The sequence below is a fragment of the Zonotrichia albicollis genome, chromosome 3 (assembly GCF_047830755.1).
Source record: "Zonotrichia albicollis isolate bZonAlb1 chromosome 3, bZonAlb1.hap1, whole genome shotgun sequence".
Lineage (NCBI taxonomy): Eukaryota > Metazoa > Chordata > Aves > Passeriformes > Passerellidae > Zonotrichia > Zonotrichia albicollis.
The window spans coordinates 76,012,651-76,026,767 of NC_133821.1; the positions used below are offsets into that span (position 1 = coordinate 76,012,651).

Sequence of the window (14,117 nt, forward strand, 5' to 3'; positions counted from 1 at the left end):
GCAGTCAAACTTTTTAGTAGGGCCTGTAGCAGCAGGACAAGGGGCAATGGCTTTAAACTAAAAGAGGATAGATTTAGATCACATATAAGGAACAAATTTATATGTGAAACACTGGCACAGATTGCTCAGAAGGTGATGGATGCACCATCCCTGGAAATATTCAAGGTCAGGTTGGACAGCTCTGAGCAACCTGGTCCAGTGGAAGATGGCCCTGTCACTTCAGGGGATTTGGACTACATGACATTTAAAGGTGCATTCCAACTGAAACTATTGAGTGATTCTAGGAATAAGAGAGAAGGGAGGAAGCTGGAAAGTGAAGAGTCACTTGAAAAGGAAAGAGGGGGTTAAGGCAATAAGAAGAACCCAGACAGGAAATGAAAGATGAAACTCAAGGACAAAAGGACCTTTAATTCTGGATCAATTACAGTCGTGTCAGCCTCTTCACTTCAGTCAGTGAGTAATATCCATTCTTGTCAAACGATCTGCTACTGTTATCTGCTGATAAGATTGTAGTAGAGGTGGGGGGGAAAATTGCTACTTTTTGGTTGCGTTTGCAGGTTCTTCAAAAAGTGGCAAAATTACCAAGGCTGCCAAATAACCCCCAGGGCAGGTGTGCTTGGCACAGGCAGGGGGTCTGTGGAAGCTCACACCATGTTTTTCCAGCCACTGCTGTTCAGACTATCTGCAGATGCAGGAAGGAAAGACTGTCTATATTTAATGGGAAAAATGCAAAGAAACCAGATGGATTTCACCAAAGCTAGGTAAAACTTCTCCTTCCATGCCTTTTGACTTGTGTTGTGCAAGACAGCATGTCTGACTTGCTGGCACAGATGTTTCCTTTCACAGGTGTGTCTCCAGGGGTGCTCAGTCTGACATGGAGCTGTGTAAGCAGGACCTCCTGGAGTCCTTGTCATGGAGCTGACTCAGCTTGCAAGCAAACACTTCTCCCTGTTCACCAACCCTGCACAGTCAGATGGAGCTCCTGGAGGAATTCTGCAAGTTTCTTGACCCGTGCCCAGAAACACAGGTTCTGTAGGCTAGATTTGCCCTTCAGCAGTCCTGTACAACTGCTCTTTTCTGAAATTCTGACGTCTTTTGCAACCACAACATCTCTGCAAGATTTTCCAACTGTTTTGCAGTTATAACTTAGTTGTCAACATTTCATCCACTTGCATGAATAGTTTGTTGCTCTGCTGCTAATCTCTACCTTATCTAACTATTCAGTGGGTACTAAACTGAGCGACAAAAATGCAGAGCTGAAAGTCTAAACCATGGTGAGGCAATCCAGTTATCAAAGACATGCCACATGCCTGCAGTATGTGATGCTATCAGAGCTTTTCCATGAGTTCCCAGTCTTACTTTTGCATATTTCTGTGATATTAGTGGCAGCTTTCTGCATCTGTCAGATGCTAATTCAGAAACAAAAAAGAGCTTGTAGTTCTTGTCTAAAAGGCTGTGGGACACTGGCACGGGTTCAGGGAGCTGTCTGGCCTGCTATGAAACCCTGTTTAAGAAGGTAGAAGTGGGGTCCTGATTAACCTATGGACAGTGTTCTGCCTCAGCAGAGAATGCAGGGGCATGTGGAGATGTCTGTGGACCTGTCCAACCCTTGAGCGTGCACATCTCTACCACACTGCAGCAAAAGGCAAAAGGACAAGAGAGGTCCAAGTTCATCCCTATGTGACAAAGAGGAACTAAAGGTCAGTATTGCCTTTATTAAAGACTGTGAACACCTGTCCAGATGAATTCAGCATTAAATGGCAGCAGTCCTGGGGTGCTTTTCATCTGTAGGTCTGGGAGCACTTCACAGAGGCAAGCACTGCAATTCTGAGCTCAGAGCTCTGGGCAACAAAGCCTTTTCACAGACATATTTCTGGTAGATCTTTGTTAAAGTCACTTCTCTCCACGTGGCGTCAGTTTGAGATTTACATGCAAAGTGCATGAAGGAGGGAGGCGGCTGCCTGTTGCTGTTACCAACCCAGGGCTGAGTGCCTCTGCACTTTGCAGTGCGTGGTTTGAGCTGCAGCCCTGCAGCTCTCCCCTCACCACCACCATTTCCTGTTGCACTCATTTGAACAGACAATGTTCCTGAGGAAGTTATGAAGACGGCAAGTAAGTTGCTGCCCTAATTTCTTTGTGTTTGGTTAAGAATGCTTTCTTATTTTTGCTGGTTAGAGCTTAGTTACGGCGCTTCTCAAACATTTGGAGGGATGAGAAGCTTGTGCTTCCAGAGACCATATGGGCAAAACTGTGCATTCTGCAGTGCCCTCAGCATGTTGCTCAGAAACAGCTGCAGAAGATTCAAGGCAGCTCTTTTCTCACTGGTGCTGAAACTGTGAGGGAAGTGACTTAAATATTGAGTTGCAAGACCCTGCTGCAGCTGTGATGTCAGATAAGAAAATGTAACTATTGGTAAATCTACTGTATGACTGTAAATGTGTCTTAAAGGCAGTAACTGGAAAAAGCAATTTCACATGTTTAAGCCAGCACTGTTTTTTAAAGTGCTTAATTATTTACGCCTTCAGATGGACTCTCCCAGCAGCTGAGAAGTGTGTGCTAGAGAGCTCCCTGGCAGCTCACAAAACAGGGCTCTCACTAGGAAGGATGTCTGTACCTTTCAGCTGACAGCCATGGCTTCCTGCCTTTGTTTGGGGAGATGATGCAGTGGAGGGAAGCAGCAAGTCTGATGTCTGCCTGAGGAGCAGATAACCTGCACAGCTTGCAGCGGGGATCAGGGGACTGCTTTGGCTTTGCCTGCCCTCTGTCACGACAGCAGCTGCCTTGCTGGTTACAGCTCCCAAGTGTACAGGGGGCTGGACACAGCTCTGGAGCAAGGGGATTATCCAGAGAGAATATGAGGTGCTATCCTTTCTTTTCTGGGCGCACAGGAAATGTTGTGGGAAAAGCTGAGTTGCTAGGCAGTTGTTTTGCTGGTAATGCGGGAAGGAAGCCAGCACAGAGCGAGCCACAGAGGGGCCGTTCTTCTCAGGCCACAGAGGAGCACAGCCCCAGAGGGTTCTGTGCCCTCCCAGTTCTCCTTTGTGCCTGGAAACCCTGGATGCCATGTATCACTGCTTTTAAAACTGATAAATCAATTGTGGCACTCTTCTTTCCACACACCCAGAAAGTTCTAATTTCTTTAACATGTGTCTGATCAGTTCTTAAGTTTCAGTTTACTAAAGCAAATCTTCTGTTGTTACTTCTAGAAAAAGTGAGATTTAGAAAAGGAAAGAAAGCGATTAACTTGAAAAGTGGCAAATGCAAAAAACAAAAAAAAAAGAGTAAAGATTATGATCTAGTGTGTGAAGTGAATAATAGAGAAAATAAATTCTTTAACTGTATGCTCATCAGTGATACTTCAGGTTTTGTTGCTGCATCACTTTAAGGATTATTCTGCTTAAGGTTAAGTAAAGTAAAATACTCCCCTAAACACCCTAATTTGAATCATGAGGTGACATGTGAAGGCCCAAGACATTCCCTGTAGTTTATGTGAAGAATTGCAAAATGCAGAGACTTTTAATGGTGAGACTTACTAGCCTTAGTAATCTGCACTAATTTCCATTTCTGAGACCAAGTAGAGAGAAATGCACAGTCCTTGGGCATCACAGTGTATTTCAGTGAGCTGTGAGAGTTAGGTACTTCAGCTGCAGAATTAGGAACACAATGCCAGACAGTGGGAAGCCAGAAAGCTGCTCTCCAGGAGAGTCACAGACACGATATGGACACTGATGTGAACAAGAGAGAGGGTGCTTTTCAATGCCACTACTCATCTTGTCTCCCCTGCCTCCTGTGAGTCTCTAAAAGGTTTTGTGGAAGAGAAACTACCCTTAGGTTTGGTGCTCCTGGCATCACCACGGACAGTGCCAGCAGGGTCTCACGGTCAGACAAGTGTGGAGAACAGGATCTTGCACCCTGAGTCACCTTCCTGCTGCCTGCTGGCAAATTCTATTTTAAAGGATTATTGTAGCTTAGCATTGGTGGTGCCAGCCCAAATCTCGGTCAGTGCCAAGCCTGGCAGTGGTGTGAATGGTGTGCCATGAATGCTCAGGAGGAGGATGAGTTTCATGCAAAAGGAAGCTCTCATTCCTGCTGCCTTTAATGCACAAGATCTTTGGCAGCCTGAGAAACCAGAAGCTGGGTGTCATCTTGCACCATTACTATATGCAACTTCCTTCATTTGCTTTGATGTGCTGCAGTCAATATTTCCTAAGAAGTGGCTAAGATCATTATGCCATTTTTCAGCTCATGTTTGTTAGTTTCAATTTCTGCTGGCATAGTAGCTGAATATAAAACCTTATTTTCTTCACACAAGAATTCAATTTCTTTCTTATTTCGCTTCGTAAATAAGTCAATGTATGGAATTGTATTACAAAAGCCCTACTAAATAATAAATAATGCATTTGGTCTGCCACATGATTCTGTGCTTGTCTCTTTGCCCAGTGCTCCTCCAATTCACAAAATGGGTTTTGTATCGTAGTGCATGTAAGTTTAGATTCTTTGCTGTACCTTTCTTTAAACTCATGCCTGCTCTGCAATAGATGCTTCTGCTAGGAGTTTATACAGAGCAATATCATACAGAGCAAAAAAATCTTCATTTACTTTACAAAGTCTCTCTGAAGTTTTAGTTAGGTGATATGGTTGTTTTTTGGTGGTTTTTTTTTTTTCTTTTCTCATGAGATAATGAAGTTTGGAGCTGGTAAGCCCCCTGACTCTGTCACATACAGATTGTGTTTTGAAAGACCTTGTGAAGGTGCTAGAGGAGCTCAGAGTTTAGCTGTTCTGTGTCTGTTGTGTGCCTCATCTATATGAACTCTATCCATATTATCTGTGTGCTGCAAAGGGTCTAGAAAGCAGTTTGAAAGAAATGTCTGTTTGCTGTTTGAACTATCCAGGTGCTTGCAAGGGTAACTGCAGCCAAAAGCAAAATGCAGTACATGAATGATTGCTTCTCTTCAAAAGCTTCTACTGCCTCATCTACATGTGCATTATTATGCTCAAACTAAATAGAAAATTGACCTAAAAAATCCATCTGGTGTTGACAGTATCATGAGTGATTCTTCCCTAAGACTCCCTCAACTCTTGTTTATGTCAGTGACAAAGTTCCAGCTGATCTCAAGGCAGCACAAGCAGTGAGGGGAAATCAAGGCATTAGCAGAACATGCCAGAGATACCTATGACAAAACTGGACTGTGAGAAGATGGTGACCCACAAGCTTTTGGCACAAAGCCAGAACAAAATGCAGAGGAATATCTACAGGTCCTTAAAAAGTTGAATATGCCATGAAAGTGAATAAGGCACCCTCGATAGTAGAAGATATCCTGGCCTGTGAAAAGGCAGAGGCAGGGAACACAGTGAAAGGGTGTGCATACTATGAGTGGGAAAACCCCCAAAATTTGCAGAAAATGCAAGCGAACAGATAAAGTGGAAATAAACTTATTTTTGAGGAACTTTGAAATTGCAGAATTGTCTTCAGATTTTTCAAGGTGAGAGAGGTATTCAAAGTAGCAGGGACTAATAAGGAAGCACTACAAGGCTTTGAACACCAAACACCAATGCTGAACATCTGGTGATCTCAGGAAATGACACTCTAAGACAAGATAATATTCAAAATATAGAAGTCTGCAAGCAGAATGATGATGAGGAGGATTGCATTGTAGGAGAGAAAGTTGAGTGCCATCCAGAAACCAGGGAAAACAAAAGTTCCAAAGAGTGGATGGCTCTGAGCAGAATGATCCAGGGGAAGAGGAGCTGGTCTGTTCAGGGAGGTACGTGGGCTATGTAATACACAGAAGGAAAGAAAGAAAAATGTTTCTTAAATAAAGAATGAGAAAAGTCAATTCTGTTGTTAGTGCCCAAGAAAAGTGAACTGCTAAGCTGCACAAGTCACCAGAGATGGCTGATCAGGGAAATAAGGTCCTTTTCAAACAGCTGTGAGCTGTTAGGTCTGCCTTAGTAAAGCACTTTGTGATTCACAAAGCACTGCTGGAATCACTGGAGGCAGGTAAGCTTGGTTCCATAAAACTTCTCAGGCGTGGTAAGATCAGTAACAAACAACACAGGCCAAGCAATTGGTTCAAGGTGATAACTAGCACTAGATAGGATGTCTGTTAGCTCTCAGTACCTTCCTAGCTTTCTTGAAGGAACTCATTAATGGAGTTAAAATGGCAGAAAGGGTGACAATAGGAAGATTTGTTTGGTGAACACAGAGAATGGAGGTTTGCAGAGTAAAGGCAACACCTTCTGCAGTCTGGTAAGTTGAAGTACTGATCAGTTTGTAGAAACCTGGCAAAAGCTGTGGCAATGGAGAAATGAGAATTACATGCATAGTAACAGGCGGTGCTGGGGCTGAGGTGGATCGCCTTTTGTGCAAAGGCAGCTTGATCACAGAGGATAGAAATTGTTTAAGGAAACCATGAGGGATTGTGCAGGGGAAGTGTTCTTGGCTTATGCAAGGTTTCCGCAGAGGGAGAGATTATCAACTTTCAGCCTGTGGTTTACAAGTCCCTGGGAATGCATGGATTAATGGGCACTGGAACAGGGAAGTGGTCACAGCACCAGCCTGACTGAATTAAAGAAACATTTGGACAACACTCTCAGGGACATAGTGTGACTCTTGGGGTGTCTTGTGCAGGGCCAGGAGTTGGATTTGATGATCCTGATGGGTCATTTCCAGCTCAGCTTATTCTATGGTTCTGTGATTCTAAGTCCATGCAGCACCTGAAAAAAAGCAAGTTTTACTGTCAGTGAATTTAGCATTTGTGAATGGTCTTGAGAAAGCAGAGAAGGGGATTAACATAAAAAGGTTAGAGAGAGTGGCAGGTGTTGCAATTTAGTTCCACCTATAAATGACTGGAGCAGATCTGTTAGATCTTGCAACTCTCCCTGGACCCTGTAACAAAAGTTGCTCTAATCATACACACCTAGTGTTTGCCTTCAATCAAAAATGTTGCTACCAAAGCTTTTAAAGAGCTTTTTAAATTTTCCAGTGTGTATCATCAGTATCTAAATTGAGGCTGGACTAAACAATACTTTCATCATCCTCCAAGTAATTTCAGGCACTGGTCTTGCCTCTGTCTCCTTTTGAATACCCTGCTGGGAGGCAGAGGATCTTGTCCAAAGGCTGTTGTATCTACTGCTGACTCTGATGGAAATGCAATAGCAATATCTTTAAAATACTGCTGACTTGTATGGCAGGATAGCATTTGTTAAAATACTCCTCTGCTTTATTTAATTAACTTGTATCACTTAGTGTCATCATAGTTTTAATTTTGCCATCTGCTGCCCTTAGATTTATGGGCAACAGTGTGGTGTCCCTTCTGAAAGGATTCCTTGGAATAGTTTGTGCAGTGATGTCTTGTGAGGAACAAGGACACAGGGTGCTGAAATCTTGTTAGTCCTCACATAAGCTGAAGTGTCTTCTGAGAGCTTCTTAAAAGCAATGAAATGTCCATAAAGCAGATTGGTAGGAGGAGCACACACTGGATGAAATGCACAGGGGAGAAGAGATTGCACAACAAAAACCTCAGTGAAGTGCCAAGAATTAAGTGGAAGTAGCTACCCTCCTTTGAAGCCTCTCACTTTTACAACTCCCCCTTCAAGCAGAGGTGTAGTTTTGCCCACTTTGTCCATCACCATCTACATCCAGAGCTGCTTGCTGGTGGTCTGTACCTTTCAAATGCTGATGATGCATTTCTGCTCTCATTTCCTCCTCTGAACACCCATATCTGTCACACACAAACACCCTACAGCTGTATTCTGGTGAATCCTCCAAGATAAAAATAACAGGAGCTACCCTGGGGAAGGAATGAAGTAAAGGATTGGAGCCTAAAGTTCCAAACAACAATAAGAATTTAAAAAGTGATGCTAAGGGAAGTAAAGACACTTTAGAAAATGAGAAACTGAGCCTTCACTTCTGACTGTGGTTTTCATAGCAATAATGGTTTCCTTCCCTCACTCTGCTCAGCACATTAGCACGTATTTTCCCCAAAATAGCAAATTATGATGATTAGAGTACAGAGGGAGAGCCAAAGGATTTACTAACATATATTCTATGCATACCAGTGGTGGTTATGTCATAGAGGAAAAAATGCCTGGGATTTTTTTTCCAGTTTTTATAGCAATAACCAACAGAGGTCAGGGCATTTCTTAAAGATTTAGTGACTGTTTGGAGTTAATATCCTTCACCTTACTTATGGGCCACCATTTGCTCCCATTCAGCCATTTATCTGCTGGAAACACTCTGCACAGCAGTCACCATTTCCTATGGAATAGGAGCACAAATCAGTAAAAATCGTGTTTGGGCAGCTACCTTGCACGTAAAATGCACGTCATGGGCAAGAATAAAGGCAGGAAACAAAAGCGTCCTGGACACAGGACTGGCCTGAGTTTTGTGGGACACAACCCTGTCCTTCTGCTGGACATTCAGGAAAACAGGTTGACCTTTTCTGACCCCCTTTTACATAGCAGCCTCCTCATTCAGTGTTTAAAATAGCAGAATTCAGATTTTTTTGTAATTTAAATAACAGAGCAGTTGTAAAGGTTACACAGAAAAACTCTTGTAAAAGAGCTCTGTTTTCAGGCCAAGATTTGTCTTTACTCCTGCAGAGGCTTTGATGCTGTAAAAGTGTCTTTCCATCTTATATAAACTGCCTGGCACCTTGCAATATGATGCTGTCCACATTCATTTATTCAGTTTTGCAAAGCTCCTGGGGCAGAGCTGGAGGGGAGCAGAGAGGGTATCAGTTCAGAGGTGCCACAGCAAGAAAAGCTTGTCTGAGCAAACACCCAAGCAAGGCAGATGGTGAGAAGGTGAAGGCATGACCCCAGAGGAGAACATCCAAGCAGAGTGAGGAGGAAGCTGCATAGAGATTGCACACATAGATGTAATTACACACAGAGGAGCAAGGAATGGGGGAAAACCAGCCAGGTTTATGAGAAATGGAGCAGAAAAAAAAAAAATATAATGAAAGGGTTAGTCTCAAAAAGCCCCCATAAAATATGAGCCCAAATGATAGAACTTGTATGTGCCTGAATATTTTGAGCAGTTATTTCTTATGGTTTTGAATAAATATTTTCTAAAATACAATAGTATGGTTTTGCTATTATTATCTTATTATTTAAAAGGCTTTTGTTTAGTTCTTCTGGACAAAATCCAAATAAGATTAGTCATGTGTATTTAAATCCTTTGTTTTGGAAATTATCTTACACATGTGAGAGAAACACATCTCTGGTGAGCAGTATTGCTGGAGATGGTGAGGAGGAGAATCCCTGTGTTGGTATTCCTGCTGGCACTACTCCACAGGCCCCAGCCAAGAGACTGAGATTATACAGACACGGGGTGTCAGAAAGTGTCTGCTTTGGAGAGGGGCTTTTATTCTCCTTTCATTCCCAGCTTTTAAGCCTGGGAAGCAGAGCAGATGTCACAAGCCACACTTCCTGCATCAGGACTCGTGGCCTGGCCCTGGCAGCTGGAGGGGCACACATCCCAGGCTGGAGGCCAAGGGATCTGTAACACTTCCATGGGGTTCTGTGACAGTGTGGGGCACCCACCCCACCCTTCTGCCACAGGGCCAGGAACCAGTGAGATCCCATTGCTATGGCTTGGGAAGACAGGGAAAAAATGCATGTTGTGAGTTAGAATATGGCAGAAAATAGAATTCTGAAAACTTCAAGCAGCATATTTTAGCATAGCAGTGTATTCTGGGACTGTCCTGGCTGGATGCTCTATCTGTGTGTCCAGCCAGCACAAGTGTCCACTCAAACTCTTCTTGGGTTTAACTGATCATTTCCTGGAATTTTACATTGGTTATATCAGGAGGAAAAAACTTTTGACAAGCATTAAATCAAAGATAATGGAACCCTCTTAACTGGAAATTCTTTTATTTGTTTAGCTGTGATGATGATAGGGCAGTTCAGTGGAAAGTCAGGAGGCATGCAGGAAACAGGCTGGGCCATCCCTGGCTGCAGCAAGCCCTGAGGAAGCAGGGAAGTGAGTGACCAAACCAGGGAACAGGGACAAGCTGACCCACAGGGCAGGACACTGAGCTTTGGTGCAGAGGGAGAAGCTGGCTGGGAGGAGAACTGAGTGCTGGCGCTTGTGTGGATTACTGGGGTACAAGCCCCTCCTCTCCTGTTCCCACCCTACTCTGTTAGTGCTTCTGGCTTTGTTTTTGCTGGGGCACAAAAGGGAACATGGGGTTCACCAACTCATATGATTTCTCATTTAGGTTGTACATTAATACATGGAACAAATAAGTGGATATTTAGCTAGGAGGTGAATATATTGTTCATTAGCTACTTTGAACTATATTTTTTATGGGTGTTCTTAGTATACAATATATATTACAGTAAAGTTACTCTGTGCTTTCCCAATGACTATGCAAAAGCCTTGTGCAGATGAGTTTGTGGGCTGCAAATTCACACTCTGGCTACTGCACACAGTTACTCACTGCAGACAGACCCCAACTTAAAGCAGCAGCACTCCTTTGCATAGATTCAGTTAATTTGCTTGAGCTTGTAGTTCTGCTGTGATCAGGCATCACCTGCGGTGCATAGCCCTAAGTAGTTTCAAAATAGAAACAGAAAAATAACAATAACTAGTTGAATCTGAATCCATTTCCTTTGATGGTCTTGGCAATGTAAGGTTTATGGTTCTAGCTGATGATCTTAAAGGTCTTATGTGACCTAAATGATTCTGTGGTTTTGAATTGGTTGTGCCATTGTAGGTGTCCTGTCAGATGAGCTTTGGAGCTCATAAGTGGAAACACACAGAGGCCAAGTTCCAAGTCTTTCTTAACTCACATTCAGGACACCTGTCACACCTGAGATACAATTCTCCCACCAATGTTCAAGCAGTATTTTGTGTTTTGGCTGGAGCAATCTGCCATTTATATTTCCTAAGCCCTTCTTGCTTCTTGTGTGTCAGGGAACTTTTGGCTCACATTGACAGGACTTGAAGAAGTAACTGTGAAGCTGAGATGGGAGGCATCTTTCTTCAGCCTGTCCTCTGTTTGGCCCAAGCTCCTGGATTTGCCAGACTTACAGAGCTAGAGAGCAAGAAAGCTTCTGTGGAGACAACCAGTCCCCCTTTCCTCAAACTTTTGGAGAGCCATTGCTTGGAGGCAGTGTTCAGGGGGAGGGGGGTTTAGTGGGATAAGTAAGCACCCAAAGCAGTTTCCTGTACTGAACGTAGAATGAAAATAAAGGTTTACTTGTTGGAATTAATCACAGTTATAAAGGCTGAGATAATTAACTCTGTGTTTAATTAGGAGATCATATCTGTGAAAAGGGAGGTTTCATGTGTTAATAGTTTCCTGCAGTGCATAAATGCTGAGAGCAAATTAAATAGCATGGTGAAAGTAAAAGCTGAGGTGAAGGGGTAAAAACACACAGTATGTAAGGCACATGGGCTCGTGCTAGCAGGAATTTATTTTGCCATGGAAGATGACTGAGAAGGCTTGGGATGATGCTGTGCAGGCCTGAAGTAGAACTCAATGATCTTTGAGGATCCCTTCCAACACAGCTTGTTCTGTGATTCTGATGACTCCAACTTGATCAGTAGCATGAATGGAAGTGTAACACAGGGAGTAATTCCTTTTCCATGAAGCCAAAAGGACTTACCAAGTTCAAAATACGTTCCATGCAGATTGAAAAATTGCTACCAGTAACTGGCCAGAAGAAAAAGAAGAGAGTCAGAGAATGTAGTATGTATTTACCTGTATGAATTAATGATCTTTCTGGTCTTCATTCCCTATATTTGTGTTGCAAACCTTGAGCTGGGCAACTTCTGCTTGAATGCACCACTGCAGCACAATTACACTGATACTGCAAAACTCCACATCAGAACTGCTCCCAGCTGTGAATGAGGTGTGCAGGCGTGGGGTCAAAAACAAGCCAGGTTTCAGGGCCTGTCTATCCTATTAGGAATGTTTGGTGGGTCTAACATCACCTAGTGAAGCTGTGAGATGGGTCCATGCTCCATGGCAGAGGCAATGGAGAGTGCTTTCCAGGGGTAGTGCAAAGCAATAAAATTCCAGAGGTAGTATTGATAGTATTGTCTCAGATAGGTCTCGGGGGCTTGATCTTGTTTTAGGGTTTGGGGTTTGTCTTACTTCATTCCTACTTTTTTTACTACTAGGAGAAAGATACTGCCCTGGACTGTGCTGTCATTTCACAGTCTCCAGGTCAGGATTTTGAGATTCTGGAGTTCCTTGAAAAGTGCTAGAAGCTGTATTGTTTAGGACATTTGAGAGGATACTGAAAGAAAAAAACAATGTTAAACTTTAAAAACTTATTATATTTTGCAGGGGATTAAGTATGGCACCAAGTAAGTTGCTTCTAAATGTACTTTTTCTGTTTCTTTGAGCCAGAGAACAGGATCATAAGGATGATGAAAATAATGTTGAACAGCTTCCAAAAAAGGTAGTATTTTTTTCTAGTTCCTGCAGTACCAAGGAAGATTGAGGGAGAAACTGTAATTGTTGCCATCATTGTTTTTTAACTGAAGTCTTAGTATATCTGGCAAGACGCTTATGTAACACTGTCTAAAATGTCTTTGTACTCAGAAAAGGTCATAAGTAAATGTCTTTGAAGCGTAATCAGTGGAAGTACAGGACAATTTCAGAATTTCATTATAAATCTAGTTTAAATGCAGTGAAGTCAGCAGAGTTACTTGGGATTTACAGTAGAGTAAGTGTGTGCAGAGTACAGCTCCATGATTTTAAATGCTTTATTCCCACTGTGCAGATATTATACACTTGTCAGCAACTTGCACAGAATAATTTTAAAGAAGAGACTCAGCTTGCAAACCCATAAAATACTAGCTATAGGACAAACAAGTGAAAACTTTAACATTGTTTGATATACAAAAATGTTTTCTGTGACTGTGTTCACAGGGGTTCTTGGATGAGGCAAGAGACGAGAACGTTGACTTATGAGCAGAAGGCTTGATTTATTATTTTATGATATATATATATATTACATTATATCTATACTAAAAAGAAAAGGAAGGAAAAGGTTTCCTCAGAAGGCTAAGCTAAGAATAGAAAAGGAAAGAATGATAACAAAAGTTAGCTCTCTTGGACTGTGTCCAAGATAGCTCTGTCTTGATTGGCCATTAATTATAAATATTCAAGAAGGCCCAATCAAAAATCTACCTGTTGCATTCTACAGCAGCAGACAACCATTGTTTACTTTTTTTTTTTTTTCTGGGGCTTCAGCTTCCCAGAAGGGAAAATCTTAAAGAAAAGATTTTTAGTGAAAAAGATGTCTGCAACAGTTTTCTAGTGTTCCTACAGCAGTGTATAAAACTAGTGAATGTTCCATGTAGTGATTACAGTAAATAGTTTTGTATATAGGATATTTTAGAATAGAATATGAGAGTAGATACCTGTTTCCTTTATAGTTGTGGTTATCTGCTTGATCCATTATGTATTTTTGTGATCTATAGAGAAAGACGTAAATCCTTTGGAGGAGGAGCAGCTTTCCTCAGCAGCCTGGTTTAAGTTCTTTTTGAGCTAGTTTAGACCCCTGGGTTGGCTGGCTTGGGGCTTTTTGGTAATCAGATAACAAAGCACTTTCACCACCTCATATCCCACAGAAGAACTGGCAGGGCCCTTGGCTTCAGGAGATAAATGTGCCATCAATCATGCTGGCCAAGCACAGGCAGCAGGAGGAGACAACTTTCAGCACAAGTGGTCTGTTCCTTTTCTGGAGCAGCTGAAAATTAAATTTCATTTGAGGTGTAAAACAAATCCTGCACTTCTGTATAACTGCTTATGAAGAACACGGTAAAAGATGAGAACTGAACAAAGAATAAAAATCATAGAATCATAGAAATCACATTTGGATTCACAAGACTTATATGCAGGTTTTTGTCAAAACTTTCACAGGAGTCTTGGAATTTAGATCCTAAGCCTGGGCTTTTTCAGTACTAAAAGGAATGATATAAAATATAGAAGAGGGGAAAGCAGCGAGAAAGCTACTGGTGCAATAGACATTTAGTCCATGTAAAACAACATTTCTTTCTTGGGATTTCTGCATGCCTTTCTCTAGATTTGACCTATAGAGTCTTACCACTGCTGAGCAAACTACAGCTCCTGCCTGTCTGCACTTCCTGT

At 42.3% G+C, this 14,117-nt stretch overlaps 1 protein-coding gene across 1 annotated transcript in view; it reads left to right on the forward strand.

Moving 5' to 3' along the window:
* Positions 1 to 1,960: 1,960 nt before the first annotated feature.
* Positions 1,961 to 14,117, forward strand: part of CEP85L (centrosomal protein 85L) — a 136,585-nt gene continuing 124,428 nt past the window's right edge. Inside the window, exon 1 of the mRNA XM_005492607.4 lies at positions 1,961 to 2,112. Within this exon, the coding sequence (XP_005492664.2) occupies positions 2,100 to 2,112 (13 nt within the window). The 5' untranslated portion in view covers positions 1,961 to 2,099. The remainder of the gene's footprint in view (positions 2,113 to 14,117) is intronic.